This window comes from Propithecus coquereli, unplaced genomic scaffold (genome assembly GCF_000956105.1).
Source record: "Propithecus coquereli isolate 6110/MARCELLA unplaced genomic scaffold, Pcoq_1.0 Scaffold3, whole genome shotgun sequence".
NCBI classification, from domain to species: Eukaryota; Metazoa; Chordata; class Mammalia; order Primates; family Indriidae; genus Propithecus; species Propithecus coquereli.
In genome coordinates this window covers 13,507,350-13,527,558 of record NW_012148618.1, presented here as the reverse complement: position 1 = coordinate 13,527,558, position 20,209 = coordinate 13,507,350, and the positions used below count along the sequence as shown (strand labels likewise).

Below are 20,209 nucleotides of genomic sequence, written 5' to 3'. Positions count from 1 at the left end.
AATAAAAGATCCATAGTAAACTTTTAAAAATTCTGGCCAGGGTGGCTCATGCCTATAATCCTAGCACTTTGGGAGGCCAAGGTGGGAGGATCACTGGAAGCCAGGAGTTCGAGACCAGCTTGAGTAACATAGCAAGACCCCATCTCTACCAAAAAAAAAGAAAAAATAGCCAGGTATAGTAGTGCATGCCTGTAGTCCCAGCTACATGGGAGGCTGAGGCAGGAGGATCACTTGAGCCCAGGAGTTTGAGGTTGCAGTGAGCTATCATGATGCCACTGCACTCTAGCCTGGGTGACAGCGCAAGATCCTGTCACCAAAAAAAAAATTCTGCTAGTTTATGTACTAACACTTGTTACTTGGGAATTTGGAGTCTCCTGTTTAGAAATTATTGTCATTTTTATAATGTGAGTGGATGTTTGAACTTTTAGGTAAATTAACTTTTAATTCCATCTTGTGAAAAAGGAAGAACTTCCAATTTGTGTACAAAATATTATAGACATTAAAAGCTTTTAAAGCAAATACTGAGTTTAAGATTTAGGTCAAGTTCAGAGGAAGGAACCCAACTGCAGAAACTTTGTTTTGGGATTTGCATTCTATCAAGGCGTAGTGGTTAGGAATATAGACTCGAGTCAGACCACCAAGGTTTAAATCTCTGCTCTACCACTTTCTGGCTGTCTCATTCTAGGCAAGTTACTTAACCTCTCTAATCCTCTGATTCCTCATCTAAGAAGTAGGAATAATAATATTTGCACAATACCCCCCCATCCCTGCTAAATTTGAATGGCTAATAAAAAAAAGACAACTTGCCTCAGGATTGTGAAAATTAAGTGAGATAATCTATATAAAGTGCTTAGCATTGAATACCTGAACAGTAGATACTCAGTAAATTTTAGCTACTCTTACTCAATATTTTGAGCACCTACCACATGCATCATACCAGGCACACCATAGGCAGTTTGTAGAGGAAGTGGTTTTCACACCTATAGCTGTGAAGTTTACTTAAATTTACATTTCTTTGGACTCTGTGTGTAACACGAATAGTTCAAACAGCTGTAGCTTCTTTATAAAAACCTCCAGTTCGTGGAGCTCCTTGTAGTACTTACTGTGGGTGCTACTTACTTGATATGTGCCATTTTACTGCTGTTCGTGACCTTATTTCCTCAGCTGTGTTCTAAGCCCTTCATTAACAGGAACTATACATTAAAGTTTTCTTGTACCACTAACAATCATTGAATTAGTGCTTGATAAAGGGTTTATTAATGAAAGTAACCATGTAAAGTATAATCTCATCATGTAAAATAGGTTAAGAAACTGAATTTTTCAGAAATAACCTACAACTGGAAAAATTATAGTATTAAAGGGAGCTGAACATAAAATTGTATTAGCTATGATAACTAACCATAGCTACAAAATATAATTGCTCTGGCCAGGTGTGGTGGCTCACACCTGTAATCCTAGCATTTTGGGAGGATGAGGCGGGAGGATCACTTAAGGCCAAGAGTTTCAAGCCTGAGCAACATAGTGAGACCCCCATCTCTACAAAACATTCTTTTTTCTTTTCTTTCTTTTCCTTTTTTCCCATGAGAACAGGAGCAAGTGTCAGAAACAAAACATTTTTAAAAATTAGCCGGGCATGGTGGCACATGCCTGTAGTCCCAGCTACTCAGGAGGCTGAGGCAGGAGGACTGCTTGAGCCTAGAAGTTTGAGGTTGCAGTGAGCTCTGATGATGCCACTGCACTCTACCCCAGGAAACAGAGCAAGACCCTGTAAAAAAAAAAAAAAAAAAAATTATACACACACACGTATATAAATTGTCCTTATTTTGAAAAAGCTGTATATTATAAAAATAATAATTGGATGATAGGGACAAAATCCCAGAACATGCCAAGAAAGGGAGGAAAAATAATACATATATATGTTTTTAATTTTTTTGTGGCCAGGCCTTCTCTCCCAACCGCAGCCCCCAGTGCCCCTCAGGGAAAGCAAGGAGAGCAGGCCACCCAGGGGGAGGAAAATATAAATGTGTCAAATTTTTAATATTTCTGAGTGATAGGGGAAATAAGATATTGTTTAATTTTTAGCAAATTGAGAAATATAAGTTTAAGTGTAGCATTTAAAGATATGAAAGCAACCACTATTAGAAATAAAAATAGGACCAGGCTTCGTGGCTCATGCCTGTAATCCTAACACTTTGGGAGGCGAAGGTGGGGAGGATCATTTGAGGCCAGGAGTCACAAGGAGGCCCTATGTCTGCAAAAAATAGAAATATTAGCCAGGCATGGTGGCATGTGCCTGTAGTCCTAGCTACTCAGGAGGCTGAGGTGGGAGTTTTACTTGAACCCAGGAGTTCGAGGCTGCAGTGAGCTATGATCTTGCCACTGCACTTCAGCTTGGGTGACAGAGTGAGACCCTATCTCTTAAAAAAAAAAAAAAGAAAAGAAAAGAAGTAGAGGGGCTGTTTGGTGGGTTATGCCTTTAAAGGAAGCATAAGAATTCCTTTAATTCACTAATGAAAAACTGTTTTTCTTCCAGACAAAATGAACCTTCCAGTAGCAGCCAAGAAATAAACTCCGATGACAGGCGACCCCAATGGAGACGAGAAGACCGAATTCCTTACCAAGACAGAGAGAATTACAGTCAGCCAGCATGGCATCATCGTGGACCTCCACAGCGGGATTGGAAATGGGAGAAAGATGGCTTTAATAATACTAGGAAAAACAGCTTTCCGCATTCTTTGAGGAGTAGTGGTGGACTAAGAGGATGTTCTGGGTGGCATAAGGGTGTTGCAGGAGGCTCCTCCTCTTGGTTTCACAACCATAGTAATTCTGGAGGTGGTTGGCATTCAAATGGTGGAATGGTAGATTGGAATCATAATGGTACAGGAAGGAATTCCAGTTGGCATTCTGAAGGAACAGGTGGCTTTTCCAGTTGGCATATGAACAACAATAACGGAAACTGGAAATCCAGTGTACGTAGTACAAATAGTTGGAATTACAGTGGCCCTGGAGACAAATTTCAACCAGGCAGAAACAGAAATTCTAACTGTCAAATGGAAGACATGACTATGCTATGGAACAAGAAAAAGTCAAGCAAATACAATCAACAGAGATATAATTGGCAGCGGAAAGAAAATGACAAAGTTGGTACAGTTGCCACATGTAGAGGTCCTTCTGAAGGATTTACAAGTGATAAATTTCCTTCAGAAGGTTTACTTGACTTTAATTTTGAGCAGCCGGAAAGCCAAAGCACTAAACAGACAGACACTGTAGCTTCCAAAGTTAGTGGAAAGAATGGCAATATGGCAAGGGAAAAGCCCCGACGCTGGACTCCGTACCCTTCCCAGAAGACTCTGGATTTACAATCAGGATTAAAAGAAGTCACTGGTAACAAGTCAGAAATGACAGATAAGCCTTTCTTTGATTTTAGCTTGATAACACCAGGAACACAAGAACCTCAAACTGATGAGACAAACAATTCCCGAACACTCAAAGCACAAAAAGAAATACATCCTGGATCTCTAAATCACAAAGCCACTTCTGACTGCGCTGCTTCCTATGAGGTGGTGAGAGATTTCCCCATTACAGAGAAACCTGAACAAGAGCATAACTCAGCTAGGATGCCGTCACTGAAATCCCCACTCCTTCCGGTTCCAGCCACTAAATCATTTCCTCAAAAGCAAGATTCAAAGAATCCCTCAAAAAACACCAAAACGAATTCTTTTTTCCTTGGAGAACATTCAGATCCCTTGAACAAACTCACTGTGGAAGATAACCATGGTTCTTCTTACATATCCAAATTGCGAAGTTCATGTCCTCGTGTTCTAAAAGGCAATAAAAGTACATTTGGCGCTCAAAAGGAATCTGATGATAGTTTAAATGATACGTTACGAAAAGCCAAAGAGGTGCTACAGTGTCATGAGTCATTGCAAAATCCACTTCTTAACACTTGTAAAAGGACCAGGAACTATGCAAAAGCAAGTAGGAATGTGGAAGAATCTGAAAAAGGATCTTTGAAAATTAAATTTCAAGTACATGCATTAGAAGATGAAAGTGATGGAGAGACATCTGACACCGAAGAACATGGAACAAAAATTGGAACCCTGGGTTCTGCAACTACAGAAGTTTTATCCTGCAGCACTCGTACTGCCGATGAGAAAGAGGGAGATGACCAAATCCTGAAAACATCAAGAAAACTATCCATTTCCCCATGTAATTCCACAGCTCACCAGAAAGAGTCTGAGTTACAAATGACATCTGCATCCAGTGCCCAACCCAGCTTACTGCTAGACTTGAAAACCTCTCTAGAAGATGCACAGGTTAGTGACTCTGGTAAATCTCATGTAACTTATGAAACAGACGGCTTCGAGAGTACTAGCTTGGATGCAGAGCTTCAAAAAAGCGATACCAGTCAGCCCTCAGGCTCTCTCCTGCCTGAACTGAGTAAACTTGGCTTTCCTGCCTCACTCCAGAGAGATCTAACGCGGCACATTAGTTTGAAGAGCAAAACTGGAGCACACCTCCCAGAACCAAACCTCAATAGTGCTCGTCGCATCCGCAATATTAGCGGTCATCGAAAGAGCGAGACAGAGAAGGAATCTGGGCTCAAGCCAACCCTACGACAGATTCTAAATGCTTCTCGGAGAAATGTCAACTGGGAACAAGTCATTCAGCAAGTAACCAAGAAAAAGCAAGAGCTGGGCAAAGGCTTACCCAGGTGTGTGCCTTTTTTCAGTATCTGGTTTTTTTTGCTTTCTTTAAAAGTTACCCTTTGACCCTGGTCAAGAGAATTCTACCTGTTCCATTTAATTAAATGTTTGCCAAAAATATCCATTGTAGATGTCTGATTTAATATCAAAGAGTGACTACTACTCTGTGACAGATGGAATCAAGTTATTCCTAGTAGAAAATGCAGGTTAAAATGGAAGCACACCTATTTGAGAAACAGACAGGGACATAAAAAAAAATTAACAGAAATCCACCACTTTGGTTTATAGAGGCCAGAAAGTGACTGCATAAAAAAAGTATGTCTATAAATCTGTGTCTTTTTCTAGATCTTAATTTTGGAAGGACTAGTACAACTCTTAAGTATAACTTCTCATTACCTTTTACTTAGAACTTGTGAATAGTTACCACAAAATGCTTTCTCTTAAACACTTTTCTAATGTTTTGGCTACTCATCTTACGTTGAGATACTAGACTTTTCGAATGGTAAAGCAGTGTTCAACATAGGTTTGCTACTTGAGCATCACGGTTCTGCTGCATTGTAAGATACGGGCCTCCAGGCTTAGGGGACATTTCTGTCCTCATTGAAATAATGGATTTATTTTGCCCCCTTTTCCTTTCTCACACCTTGTGAGTAGTACTTGAAATTATAAGTGCCTAGCATTTGTAAGTGCTCAACAGAAGCTCTTAGCATAGTGCCTGGCATTTGTAAGTGCTTGATAGAAGTTTTTGTTTGTTTTGGTTTGTTTGCTTTTAAAAGTTACGTACTGTATTTATTATAGATTTAGAGCTCCATATGAAATAAACCCTCAATTTTTATTCCCTCCAATGTATTTTCATAGCTGTATATAAAGTCTCTAATGTAGTACTTATCACATTATAACATATTTACTTTAATATCTGGATCACTTGTTAGACTGTGAGCTCCTTGAGGACAGGAACCTCAGTGGTGGACAGAGCCTGGCACATTAAAATGGCACCCCCTCCCAACCATGTGTCATGTATGCTTTTGTGTTTTCTTTCTTGCTTAAGGTTTGGCATAGAAATGGTGCCTCTGGTTCAGAATGAACAAGAAGTCTTGGATTTGGATGGGGAGCCTGATCTGTCCAACTTAGAAGGATTCCAATGGGAAGGTGTTTCCATTTCCTCATCCTCTGGATTGGCAAGAAAGCGAAGCCTTTCTGAGAGCAGCGTGATCATGGATAGGGCTCCCTCTGTGTATAGCTTCTTCAGTGAGGAGGGCACAGGCAAAGAAAATGAACCCCAGCATCTAGTTTCACCTAGTAACTCATTGAGGGCTGCACAGAATCAAAAAGCTGCCATGCACCTTAAACAGGAAGTGACACCTCTGGCTGCCTCCCTCAGAACAGGTGAAAGGGCTGAAAATGTTGCTACCCGAAGGCGACACAGTACACAGTTACCCTCTGACTGTATGATACCTTTGATGCATTCAGCAAAAGACCTGAACCGGGAGAGGACTTCACCACCTTCAGACAATCAGAATGCCCAGGAGAGTAATGGAGAAGGAACCTCTCTATCTTCAAATGCATCCTCAGCCCTTGCAATCTCCAGTTTAGGGGATGCAGCCACAGATAGTAGCTGTACCTCTGGTGCTGAACAAAATGATGGCCAAAGTATTAGAAAGAAACGAAGAGCCACTGGAGTGAGTATGATTCCCTGTGATTTTTGTCGAATATCCCATGTGGCAACTTGGTTGTTTATAAGAAAGGTTTCCGTGTTTAACTTTTCTTGAGTATCTGGGATTGTGGTTCTCAACTCTGGAATAGAAGAATCGGAAGGCTCTTACTTTCATCAAACTTGTTTCTTTCACTGAGTAATTCTACTGAATTAGATGTAATCTAATTCGAACGTACAGTACCAGGAAAATATGAAGTCATCTCTAAAATTAGTCTCCAAGCTAATGATTCTTTGTATCACCTGACCAAGGATAAGTCACATCTTCAGCTGTAACTTAATCTGTTTTGATAGGTGCGTTCTATACTGCTAATGAAGAAGCATTCTGCTGTTGATTTGTAGGGCATGTATGATTATTGGATCTAGAAATGCTGGGCTTAACACTAGGTTGTTTTAATACTACTAGAGTGCATATATATGAGCATAGTATAGAAATATTTTTAGTCTGTGTTACTCTATCTTTCGTCCTTCAGTTACCCAGCCTGGCCTTCAAGAATCTTTTCTTTCACTGATACCACTTCTGCTTTTCTGGCATTTCTTTTGCTAATATTGCTTAACCCTCTCAAGATTCCTTTTTGAAAAGAAAGAGTTGTGGGTGATGATATAGTCTGGTGTCTGGCACCGTGAGAAAATGGGCTCTTTCCTTTAATACTAAGGCTATAAACAATAGATAAGGGCATAGGTTATAGACCTACTTCAAATTCCAGCTCTGCTCCTTTGAGCTAGACACTATGTAGTGGTTATTGTTGGATGATTTGAAGTACACTTAAAAGCTGAGAGATTGTCCTATGACTAAGCTAATTAATCTTGGAGCTTGTCTCATAGACTGTTTAGCTTTTTGTTGTAAAGGTTTTACTTGCTGAAATTTAAAGTAGTACTATGCCAAAATGAAGTCAGGTGTATATATTACTGGCTTTGTCCATACTTCTACCTGTGCCCTACTTCACCAAGGTAGAATGCTTTGCCTCAGCTCTATGGGCTTTACCACTGCTAGGAAAGGACTTGACTTTGGATTCCTTTTTTTCCCCCTTTTTTTGTCAGATACATTCATTCAACTAAAATTTGAGCTTATACTATGTGTATTAGACTCCTACTGTCTTGTTGGAGATGGTAGCAATAGTGAAGAACAATATTATGACTATTTTAGAATTGATTCCTTTTTCCCCTCTTAGATAATGGCCTTTACCTATTTATATTTAATACTCAGTTTTCTTTATCCCCTAAGGATGGATCTTCTCCTGAACTCCCAAGTCTTGAGAGAAAAAACAAAAGAAGGAAAATTAAAGGAAAGAAAGGTATGGTGCAGAATACTCTGGTAGAAAGAAGTTGTTCTTATATCAATTCAAGTTTTTTACGACAATTTTTTTTTTTGGAGACAAGGTCTTGCTCTGTCAGTCAGAGTGGAGTGCAATGGTGCCATCATAGCTTATTGCAGCCTCAAACTCCTGGCCTCAAGTGATCCTCCTGCTCGGGCCTCCCAAAGTTCTGGGATTATAGGCGTGAGCCACTGTGCCCCGCCAGCTTTTTTACAACACACAGAGCATAGCTTGTGGTTATCAAACAGTAATCATCCATTTATTATTTTTTAACATTATTGTCTTGCTTAAGGGCAGAGAAAATTGATTTCCTACTACACCCAGTTACAACTATGGAAGAAATATATGATACCACATAGACCTGTAAGCTAAAGCTAATATATCTCTTGGACAATATAAAGCCAGAAAGTTTCATTGAGCCTCATCAATGGGATGTAAAGGAACAGGCCATTTAGTAAAATGTTGTCTCTCATGGCCATTTATAGCTATTTCTCTCATTTTGTGTTTTTGAGGCATCTTGGTTGATTTTCTAAAGTTAATTAAGGAGAGATTATTAGCATTGCTCTCTCACCAGTACATTTCTGTGACTCTTGCTTTTCATTGCCTCTAGCCCAATTCTGGTATAAGGGCTAGTGCAGGAAGTGATTGATGAACCATGGGTGAGTGGAGGTGTTGGATAAGGGAGAAGTCAAGGACGACCCCAGTTTCTGGCTAGGGAGACCAGCTGGATGATGGTCATTTGTAGAGCTGGAAAACTCCATGAAAGGAGCAAGTTGAGGGTAGAGAAAGATGATGAGTTCCCTTATGGAACCTTTGATTTAAATGACCTTGGTAGAGGATATCCTAGTTGATAGTTGGATTTGTGGGTCTGTAGGGGAGAGGTCTTGGCATATTGAATGGGAAAGAGACAAACATAATGATGATAAATACACGAGGTAGAACATTTTATTTAAAGTAAGTTAAGTGTACTATTTCGAAGCTATGTTTTCTTCAGGAAGCCTATTAGAAGAACTATTTTAAGCTAACAGATTAGAAAAATACAGATTGGGAGGAGAGTGCAAACAGTATAGGTCTGAGGCCCAACCTAAGCAAAAGCCCTGGGTGAAGAGGGTGGTAGGTAAAGGAAGAGTGGGAAATGAAACCTAGAACAACTGATTTGCATAGGACAGAGATTTTACCTGGAAAGTTCGTAGTGGAAGATGATGATTAGGCAAGATGGTATGATGTGACGGTGCACTGGAACCTGTGAGACACCTCCATCTTACCAATTCTTTTGGTTTCTAGCATCATCGGGTTTGACTTCATGTTTTGTGAGATCTGATGAGTCTCCAGTGACCTGTTGAGAAGAAAATTAAGGCTTGTCCAAAATAATTGGTGTAGTTCAGTATTCTGAGGAGCTGTGTTCTTAAAGGAAGTCTCCAGAATTAAATTGAACCTCCTTATGGTTTCTTTCGGCAGAACGTTCTCAGGTTGACCAGCTGCTGAATATTTCTTTGAGGGAAGAAGAACTAAGTAAGTCATTGCAGTGCATGGATAACAATCTTCTGCAAGCCCGTGCAGCACTCCAGACAGCTTATGTTGAAGTTCAAAGGCTACTTATGCTCAAGCAGCAGGTAACGGCATGTGGAAGGTTTAGTGAAAATAGATCATCTCTGAAGTTTGAACCCTGTGACTGGAGTTGCCCCAAAAGCAGCAGCAGGAAAGTTCCCACAAGGGAGTGCCCCAAACCATCCTGAGATGGGGCTGGTCAGGATTCCAAAGAAGAAGCACTAAATGCCAGGGTGATCAGTCCAAAGCATTTATTAGAGGAACGCATTTACAGAACGGCTGCAGCAGCAGAGTGGGCTGCAGTGGACAGTGAGAAAGGGGAGTTCTCTCTAGGTGTGTCCACAGCAAGGGGGTCAGGATGTGGAGTTTTTATGAAGGAATTTAGATTAGGGCCTAGGGCTACTTTCTTTCAGTGTTTTGGGCAAAAACCTCGATACCTTTATCAGTGCCTTGGAATGATCGAGGCCTTGGTTTGGGTTCAGATCTTCTGGGAAAAACCTCCAGTTGGCTGAGTCATAGAGCAGTAAAGGTGCTCTGTGATTTTTCGGTCAAGACACAGAAAGAAAGCGGGAGGAATTGCGGGGGGACCCTACAAGTTGGATTTCAAAATGCTTAACAAAATACTTTATTTTTAGATAACTATGGAGATGAGTGCACTGAGGACCCATAGAATTCAGATTCTACAGGGACTACAAGGTATTCAGAGGGCATCTGATGGTTTGGGCCCTCTATAGCTTGTTACTTTTTTGTTCTCTTTAGAGGGGAATGAAAAGTAGTCATGGAAAGGTCGTATGATTTCTCTCATGTCTCATTGGTTTCATACTTCTATAGAAAGGGCTATGGACTGTACATCCCAAAGATTCTTAGCAATGGAAACAGTATGTTAATAGAAAGAGCTTTGGGTTAGGAATCAAAAGACCTGGGTTCAAATCTTTACTCTTCCATTAGTAACCTACATAACTTTAGATAAGTCAGTTAAAATTTGACAAATTAGAATGTTGCAGTGGTGTGTACCCTTGGTGGTTGTATAGGTTATATGACATTCTGTTTTGAAGTGTTATGAGAAAATATCCTAATTTAAAATCCTCTTCTAATCTTTAAAACTACAGGTTGGGTCAGAAACAAGTGACTTTTCAGATAACATTTTTCCATTTGTATGTATGTATGTTTCTCATTCTAGAAACATATGAACCTTCTGAGCACCCAGACCAAGTTCCCTGTAGCCTCACACAAGAACAAAGGAACAGTAGATCTCAAACATCTGCTGAGGTCACACTGCTGCCTACTCCCTTTTTCCCCGTTTTTCTGGAGCCTCCATCTTCCCACGTGTCTCCATTAACCACTGGAGCCTCTCTTCAAGTAACCACATCTCCTACTTTCCAAGCCCATGGCAGTGCCCCTGCTCCAGACTCATCAGTTCAGATTAAACAAGAGCCCATGTCTCCCGAACAAGATGAGAATGTGAATGCTGTGTCACAAGGCTCTGCTTGCAATGTGTCCAAGGAATTACTGCAAGCTAATAGTATGTAAGCTTTCCTCTGGGTTAAGAGCATCCTGTAGTGGGACTAGGGCAGTTTTATATCTGTGATGTAAAGCCATACTTGCCCATTAAAGCTAACGTAATTATAATTAATTTTTCATAGAAATTCCCTTCAGACAGGAGGATTATTTCATAATATTATTTTATTATATTTTATAATATGGAAATTTAAATATTTCTAATTTTTCTCTAATTTTCCCTGATTTAGAATTACTGAGTTGACTTTGTATTAACACCTAAAAGGTTCCATTTATTTAGGATAGGTGCAGAATTTATCTGGTTTTGTGAGATAAATGGGGTTAAAGTTGTTCAGCCAATTTTCTAGATGAGGTATGTCCTCTGAATTTCTTAGTGCTTAACTGTCTTTATCATCTCAAATACAAGTCAGGATTAATATAAGCCTGAGAGACAGGTATCAAATGATGGAAGGCAGACGGCTCTGGGGTTTGAAATCATGTAATAGGAACTTGGGTGGTTTTCAGAAATGGCCAAGGTTTTTCCTGTTTTTATGAAATAACATCTGGTTAGCATTTAGCTACAATTTCCCATTTTCCCTGTGTATGGCAATTTTTTGGACACCCTGTATATTGTTTCAGTCTTTCTTAAATCATTAAGTGTTGTATGTTTACTTGTAGACTTTGTACAACGGAGAAATCATAGTCTATTATAACCTGACTTTTTCATTTAATATATCATGATCATTTTCCTGTGTCATAAACATAATTCATCTAAAATATTTTATTTTGCTAGTTGCATAATATGTGAATAGTTGCATAATCTGGATGTACAATATATAATAAACCTTTTTTGAATATTTAGTTTTTCCCACTTTTTTCATATTTTGTACAACACTACATTGTATACATCTTTGAGTTCTTGTGTGATTATTTCATCAGTTTAAATACCTAGATGTGAGATAAAAAGGTCCATTTCCTTTGACTTAGTTAAGTCAGCTGACTTTTTAACTACTAATGTGTATCTAAATTGGATGAGTGTGGGCAAAATGTAAAGTGAAAACTTATAAGAAATAAAAGCACATCACCTAAGTAGATATGTAAGTGTCTGCTAAGAATAAAACATACTGTTAAATATGTGGACATTTAAAATAAGAAAAAAGATTGATAGACACAGTTCCTGCTGACAAGGAGCTTTTGTTGCATGTTATCTGTGAGATTAATACAAGGCAAAGGGGAGTAAGTGCTGTAACAGGAATGTGTGTAGGGTATGGGAAACTGCAGGGTGGGATAATAGCTGTAACAGTTGTGGTTTTGTGAACGCATCATTGAAACATTTAGTAGAGTCTTAATCAGTGATAAATAATTTGCAGTTTGCAAGTATAAACAGCAAACACAAAAGAAGATGCAATAATGTTATTCTTCTCAATTCAGGAGAGATCAGTGACAGTTGTCCAGTTTATCCAGTCTTCAGTGCTACATTGTCCTTATCAGAGCTAACAGGAAGTTTCCATGAGCCTAGCCAAGAACTGAAGTTTTCTGTGGAGCAAGGGAATACCAGAAACAGAGAAAACTCTCCCTCATCCCAACCGACTGGTCTTCCTAGCATAAATAAAGAAGGTGAAAAGCCAACCAGAGTCAACAGTGGGTCTGAAGCCTGTACTAGTTCTTTCCTAAGGTTATCTTTTGCTTCGGAAACCCCTTTGGAGAAGGAACCCCACTCTCCACCTGACCAGCCTGAGCAACAGGCAGAATCCACTCTGACTTCAGCTGAAACTAGGGGAAATAAGAAAAAAAAGAAACTTCGGAAGAAGAAAACTCTGCGGGCTGCCCATGTTCCTGAGAATAGTGACACTGAACAGGATGTATTCACTGCTAAACCTGTAAGGAAAGTAAAAATTGGAAAGTTAACTAAAGGGGGGAAAGTAACAACCTCCACTTGGGAAGATAGCAGGACTGGCCGGGAGCAAGAGAGTGTCAGAGATGAGCCGGATAGTGACTCGTCTCTGGAAGTCCTAGAAATTCCTAATCCTCAGCTAGAAGTCGTAGCCATTGATTCTTCTGAATCTGGAGAAGAGAAACCAGACAGCCCATCTAAAAAGGATATTTGGACCTCTGCAGAGCAAAACCCCGTGGAGACTTCTCGTTCCGGTTGTGATGAAGTAAGCTCTACCAGTGAGATTGGCACTCGCTATAAGGATGGCATCCCTGTAAGGTAAGGATCTTGTATTGGTCCTATCAAAACAGCTTTCACCGATCTTATATTTTTTTTTAAATAAAACTTTCAGTTCTGAGTCAGAATTTGTTTAAAAATCAGAATTTAGTGAAAACAGTAGGGGTTATGGATATGGAAGAATGAAACCTTGGCAGTAGAGATTTTCTGCTTTCTCTTGACTATGTTGTAAATACTCTGCTTTTATTTTCCTTCATATAGAAATTTCAGGTGGAAAAACTGATCTCTTATGTTACTTCTTTGCCCATTGTTTAGAAAAACCCTTTGAGTCAGGAAATTTTTAGTTTTACTACCCGTCCTTTTCATATAGATGCTAAGAAGACTTTTGCTGTTATTTTGTAGTGTGGCAGAAACTCAGACTGTGATCTCTTCCATAAAAGGATCAAAGAACTCTTCAGGTATTGGTTGTTCAGTTTTATTTAAATTAACCACAGGAAGAAAATAAGGCCTGTAAATATTGGAGCCAGGGTTTAAATCTACTTAAATATGTTTATAGAATAGGAGACAGGGGAGGGGTTTGTCACCAGAGGATTGCCTTGATCAGCACTTCCAGTATCCCTAAAACCTCAAATTCTGGCCTTTTCAGTTACTTACTCTCATCTCTGTTATCTGGCTCCCTTATCTGTTCAACTAATTAGTATTAAGGTTTCACTGGTTCTGGGGATTTTTGCTTTGAAAAGAAACTGCTTGGCCGGCACGGTGGCTCACACCTGTTATCCTAGCACTCTGGGAGGCCGAGGTGGGAGGATCGCTTGAGGTCAGGAGTTCGAGACTAGCCTGAGCAAGAGCGAGACCCTGTCTCTACTAAAAATAGAAAGAAATTAGCCAGGCAACTAAAAATAGAAACAAAAAATTAGCCAGGTGTTGTGGTGAGTGCCTGTAGTCCCAGCTACTCAGGAGACTAAGGCAGGAGGATCGCTTGAGCCCAGGAGTTTGAGGTTGCTGTGAGCTTGACTGACACCATGGCACTCTAGCTCAGGCAAGAGAGTGAGACTCTGTCTCAAAAAAAAGGAGGAAACTGCTATCCCTTACTCAAAAGAAATAACTGTTTGGAAGCAAGGAAGATGGTATAGGGGAGAGATTGGTACCTTCCAAGTAACATGCAAAAGCTCATTATGACTGTCTTTTTCCTAAGTGAAAGGCTTAACCTGCCTTCTCTTATTATGGAATCTTCATGGTGAAGATCTTTAAGGAAAACTGTGGTATTCTGCTAGGGGAACTAAGTTTTAAGGAGATCTTTTGATTTAATCCAGGGACTACTATACTGTGGGTAATGGTTTTGATTTTTTTTAGTATCTTTTCAGACTCTAGTAGCCATGTCTCTGAAATTTGTTCTTGTTTCTAGAAATATCTTCAGAGCCAGGAGATGATGATGAACCCACAGAAGGAAACTTTGAGGGGCACCAAGCTGCAGTGAATGCAATTCAGATATTTGGGAACTTATTATATACCTGTTCTGCAGATAAAACTGTCCGAGTTTATAATCTGGTGGTAAGTTGATGTGACATTTTTAATGTTTTTGGTTGCAGATTTTAGACAATCTAGTTCATACTGTCTTAAACAATAAAGGGAATTTATTGGCTATCCGTAGGTAGGGGTGGGCTTTAGACTAACTTTAGATGCATTTGTTCCAGCAGCTTAGCAGGGTCGCTGGGGACTTAATTTCTTTTTGTCTCTCTACTCTGCCTTCTCTGATGTCACCTCTTCCTACAAGCTGGTTCCCTTTCTGCTCACAAGGTAGATGTCAGGAGCCACTGGAGTTTCTCTTCCCTCCCACTGCCAGAAAAGGGTTCTGTGTTTTATTCTGTGAACAGTCACCGGTGGCAGAGGAGGATGGGATTATACTAATAGGCTTGGGCCAGTCAGATCCTGCCCCTGGAGCTGGTGATGGGGTCAGTTGCATAACAGCTACATAATAGAGGAGGGATGGAATGAATACTGGAGAAGTATTAGAGGAGGCATTTTTCCCTGATAATTACAGAATCCAAATTATTAAGGAGGGCAATACTTTTCTACTACCTCACACTTAGAGTAATTTGATGTTTATTCTCAAAAGAATGAACTTTTGAGTTTTGAATTTGATATATGTCAAACTAATTCAGTTTATCAACAACAATAGCCAAGAAACTTTAGGAACATTATGTTGTCTGAACAAACACCATGAAAGTATTTAAAATTGCTGCAGTCCGTGAAAATTAAAAACTTATGTGATGAACCAGGAAAATGTGTTTGCTATACACAACAGAGATGTAGGTTCCCTTAGCCTAATGATATGAGGAGTAATGGGAATGATTGAAAGAAGGAAATGGTACCAGGAAATATGAGGATCTAGGGGATTGGGTCTAACTCTAACTTTCCAGATGTGTGTGTATGTATATATGTACATTCCAAATAAATCTCAGTATGTGCACAGAGATGACATTTGGGATAGTCCCTTAGGAAACCACACTTGGACCACTAGGACTTGTGATAGCACATGGCATATTTTTGAATCCCATGGAGCATTCTCACAAGCTGCTGATCAAATGCACGGCTTTTCTGAGTAATTAGCTGCAGTTTAGATTTGCTAGGTCTTTGGTCCATATATTGTAGAGCCTTGCCCTAAGCATTGATTAAAATTCTGGTCTATCTTATAGTGAATTGCCCTAAGTGTTTTTGGTATGGCTTAGCTAACACACAGTTGCAGGTATCTCAGTACACGTGACTATTTGCTGGGCAGTCAGTGAACAAATATCTACTGAGCACCTTTTGTGTTCCAGGTTCTACTCTAGGCACTGAGGATACAGCAGTGAAAGGAATGTTGTAGCTTCTTTTTGTTGAGGAATACATTGTCTAATCCTTCTATTTCCCACGAGCAGTGATGTGGTCTGTGCTTGACTTTAGAGTCGGAAATGTATTGGTGTCTTTGAGGGCCATACCTCCAAAGTGAACTGCCTCTTGGTTACTCAGACTTCTGGGAAGAATGCTGCCCTTTACACTGGTTCCAGTGATCACACCATTCGCTGCTATAGCGTTAAGGTAGGTGAGTCCACAGAAATCAAAAGTGATAATATTGAGCCGCCTTTGATGTATTTATGGGGGGAGTGAAGACACTGCAGCAGGTGCTTCATTCTACACATTCGACTTTCTTATTTTTGCATCTGAACCTATTTTAGCACATTGGTATAACCTTAGGTAGATATGACACTTGGACATAAACCACATTTTCTGTCTCTCTCCACCAGTGTTTTTTCATTTCCTGCTATTAATGATGTAACTTCCTTGGTCTTTTCCACAAATATTACTCACATCATATGCCAAAATTAATCCTGGGTAGAATGAAGAGTAAAATGTTTAAAATTTTTAAACTTGCAGAATTAGAAGTGGATATCTCCTCTGAGAGTGTTTTAAACCTAAATGCATTGAAAGAAATGAGAGAAAATTGCATTACAAATTATATACAATATGTTCGTAATTTCTTTAAAAGATAACTATGAATCAAAATTTATAGTACTATCATTAGGTTTATGACATATATAGATGGAATATATATGATAACAGGAACATAGAGGAGGGAATGGAGTTGTATAGGTTCTTATATTTTACTGGGAACCAAGCTAGCATGCGTTCTTATATTTTACTGGGAATAAGTCAGTATTAACTTGAACCAGATTGTTATAATTTAAAAATGTAATCCCTAGAGCACTGGTTCACAACTTTAGTTTGCATCTGGATACCTGGACAATTTGTTAAAACACGTGTTATTGGTCCTCACTCCCAGAGTTTCCGATCTAAAAGGTTTGGGAAAGAGCTTAAGAATTGACATTTCTAACAAGTTATGTGATGCTGATGCTGCTGGTCTGGGGACCACACTTTGAGAAAGACTGCCCTAGAGCAATCACTGAAAGAACAATGCAAAGAAATAGAGCTTAAAAATTCAATTGAGGAATTAAAATGGCATACTGAAAGAATATTTTACACAAGGTAGAAGGAAGAATAGAGGAATAAAAATGAAAAAAGTAGAAAGCAAATAGCAAATTGGAGACCTAAATCTACCCATATTTCATAATTAAATGTGAATAAACTAGCACTAAAAGGCAGAAATTAACAAGGTAACATCAAAATCTGTGGTGTTTATAAGAGGCACACTTTAGTGGCTGGGCATGATGGTGCACACCTGTAATCCCAGCTACTTCAGAGAGTGAGGTGGGAAGATTGTTTGAGAATAGGAGTTCACGGCTGCAGTGAGCTATGATTTTGCCACTGCATTCCAGCCTAGGTGACAGAGTGAGACCCTGTCTCTAAAAAAAAAAAAACAACAAAATCAATAGCAGAAGCTGGGCAGGGTGGTTCATGCCTGTGATCCCAGCTACTCAGAAGGCCGAGGCAGGAGGATTGCTTGAGGCCAGGAGTTCAAGACCAGCCTGAGCAACCTAGTGAGACCCCATCTCTAAAACAAAAATTTAAAAAGAAAAGAAATCTAGGAAATCTCCAAATATAGGAAGACAAAATAACATACTTCTAAATTACTGTGGTTCAAAGAAAAAATCACAAGGGAAATTAGAAAATATCTTGAACTAAATGAAAATGCAACGTATCATTTGTGGGATGCACCTGAAGCATTGCTGAGAGGGAAATTTATGGTTTTAAATGCTTGTGTTAGGGCTGGGCACCTTTAAATCTCTATACATACATTGGCATAAAACAGAAACAGGTTTTTTGGTTTTTTTTTTTTTTTTGAGACAGTCTTGCTCTATTGCCTTGGCTAGAGTGCCATGGCATCAGCCTAGCTCCCAGCAACCTCAAACTCCTGGGCTCAAGCGATCCTCCTGTCTCAGCCTCCTGAGTAACTGGGACTACAGGTGTGCACCACCATGCCCATCCACCACGCCCAGCTGATTTTTTTCTAGTTTTTGTTGCCTGGTTAATTTCTTTCTATTTTTAGAAGAGACAAGGTCTTGCTCTTGCTGAGGCTGGTCTCAAACTCTTGACCTCGAACCTTGGCCTACCAGAGTGCTAGGATTACAGGTGTGAGCCAGCACGCCAAGCCAGAAATAGGTTTCTTAAAAAGAGGAAATACAAATAACTTTTGAAAATAGTAATCTTGCCAATAAATGCAAATTAAAAGAAAAGCACAATGCCATTTTGACTCTTAAAATTAGTAAAAGATTTTAAAAGATTTTTCAGTATTTTTAAGATTCTAACACATAGTATTTGGCATAGTAGGACTATACATTAATGTAAAAGATTTCATAACCATTAAAAAAAAATTTTTTTAGAAGCAGGGCCTTGCTCTGTTGCCCAGGCTGGAGGACAGTGGTGCAATCATAGCTCATTGCAGCCTCAAACTCTTGGGTTCAAATGATCCTCTTGCTTCAGCCTCCTGAGTAGCTGGAATTACAAGTACATGCCACCTCACACCTGGCTAATTTTTAAATTTTTTGTAGAAACAAGGTCTTGCCATGTTGCTCAGGCTAGACTCGAACTCTTGGCCTCAAGTGATCCTCCTGTTTTGGCCTCCCAAATTGTTGGGATTATAGGTATGAGCTACTGCACCTGGCCCATGTAATTCATCTATATTGGTGCATGTACCAATGGTTTGTCCTTTTTTATTACCGTGTAGTGTTTAATTTTCTCTGTAAAGTTACAAAGGATCTCACATGGGTTAACTGGAGGCAACATGAACCTTAATATTTGGGCATATTTACTGTCTTTTTTTGTATTTTACAATTTCATCTGTAGCATTTGTGTTTGTAATTTTATGGGAGGAAATTGAATAATTCAAGAGGCTGACTTTTTTCGGTATGAAAGAAAAGGTAGGAAAGGAGATCAAAGGATTTGACAGCCCACAGCTTTTCTCATCCTACACCCACAGCTTGTCCCGTCCTACCCATTTATAACCATCTTGATTTTAACATCTGTAGCCAAACCTGCATGAAAAGCTACACCTGGTCCTTTAGTCACTTAGTATAATTAAACAACAAAGCTTGCATTTAATATGTGAGTGGCCCTATTCTCAGTTTTAGGTAATTAGATTTACTACTATAATCCAGTTCTGGGAAATTCATAGAAATTTCTTGGAGGTCAGATCAAACAGTGCTCCTTAAAACCTACGTGTGCATTTGTCTTACTAGGGAAAGTTTTAAAAATACAGATTCTAGAGCCTACTGAATTAGAATCTCAGGGATTGGGGTTGGAGTTTGGGATTCTATGTATTTAAAAAGCTTCCTGGGTCATTTTGGCCCAGCTAGGCTGGCACCAGTTTGAAGGGAGCCATTGAACATAGAGACTCAGTTGCAGAAAAGCACATATTTACGTAATGCATTTATCAGATATGCAACTGTAATCTCAATTTTCCTTTTTAGATGTCAGATGCAGCTTTATCTTTTATATTTGGCCACTTAATTTAAGAATCTAAGACCCAACTCATAGTGCCCTTTGAAGAATTTCTCCATTCTAAATTAGAAACATGGATAACATTACTAGAATGTGTATTTGTTTTCATTATTACCTATAGTTTGGGAGTCTTTGACCTCATATTTCAAGGAGGAAAAAGATCTAAGATAGTTCCCTACAAAATAGAGGATGCCACATTTTCTTCCCCAAAAGAATCATTTTAAATTCTGCTTTTAGGCCGGGTGTGGTGGCTCACGCCTGTAATCCTAGCACTCTGGGAGGCTGAGACAGGAGGATTGCTTGAGCCCATGAGTTTGAGGTTGCTGTGAGCTAGGCTGACGCCATAGCACTCTAGCCCAGGTAACAGAGCAAGACTCTGTCTCAAAAAACAAAACAAAACAAAAAAAAGATAACTCTGCTTTCAGGAGGAATTGTTTTTCGCATCTCATTTGCCACTCTCCTCTGCTGATTAGATGTTGTGTGCTTTTGTCAGACCCGAGAGAGTGTGGAGCAATTACAGCTGGAAGACCGGGTTCTCTGCCTCCATAGTAGATGGCGAATTCTCTATGCTGGACTGGCAAATGGCACTGTGGTCACCTTCAACATAAAGGTTAGTGGTTGGGAAAAGAAGGCTACATTCCTCTTAAAATAATATGAGTGTGTATGGGAAGACGTAGCATGCAGACATTTTCCTGTTTTCTTGTGTGAGGAAGCAACACAATTAATCACTACTCAAAAACTGTTACCTTCTGATGTAAGTGAAACGAGATCCTCCGTTCTGTCTGTTTAGACTCAAATGTGCCAGAACCATAATGTAACTCTGCTA

At 39.5% G+C, this 20,209-nt stretch overlaps 1 protein-coding gene across 1 annotated transcript in view; it reads left to right on the top strand.

The window, feature by feature from the left end:
• ZNF106 (zinc finger protein 106) overlaps window positions 1-20,209 on the top strand; it is a 61,995-nt gene that overhangs the window by 31,418 nt on the left and 10,368 nt on the right. Inside the window, exons 5-15 of the mRNA XM_012649330.1 lie at window positions 2,534-4,714; window positions 5,755-6,385; window positions 7,643-7,712; window positions 9,192-9,346; window positions 9,917-9,977; window positions 10,462-10,803; window positions 12,210-12,990; window positions 13,351-13,406; window positions 14,354-14,499; window positions 15,892-16,026; window positions 19,877-19,993. Coding sequence (XP_012504784.1) covers window positions 2,534-4,714; window positions 5,755-6,385; window positions 7,643-7,712; window positions 9,192-9,346; window positions 9,917-9,977; window positions 10,462-10,803; window positions 12,210-12,990; window positions 13,351-13,406; window positions 14,354-14,499; window positions 15,892-16,026; window positions 19,877-19,993 — 4,675 coding nt within the window. The remainder of the gene's footprint in view (window positions 1-2,533; window positions 4,715-5,754; window positions 6,386-7,642; window positions 7,713-9,191; window positions 9,347-9,916; window positions 9,978-10,461; window positions 10,804-12,209; window positions 12,991-13,350; window positions 13,407-14,353; window positions 14,500-15,891; window positions 16,027-19,876; window positions 19,994-20,209) is intronic.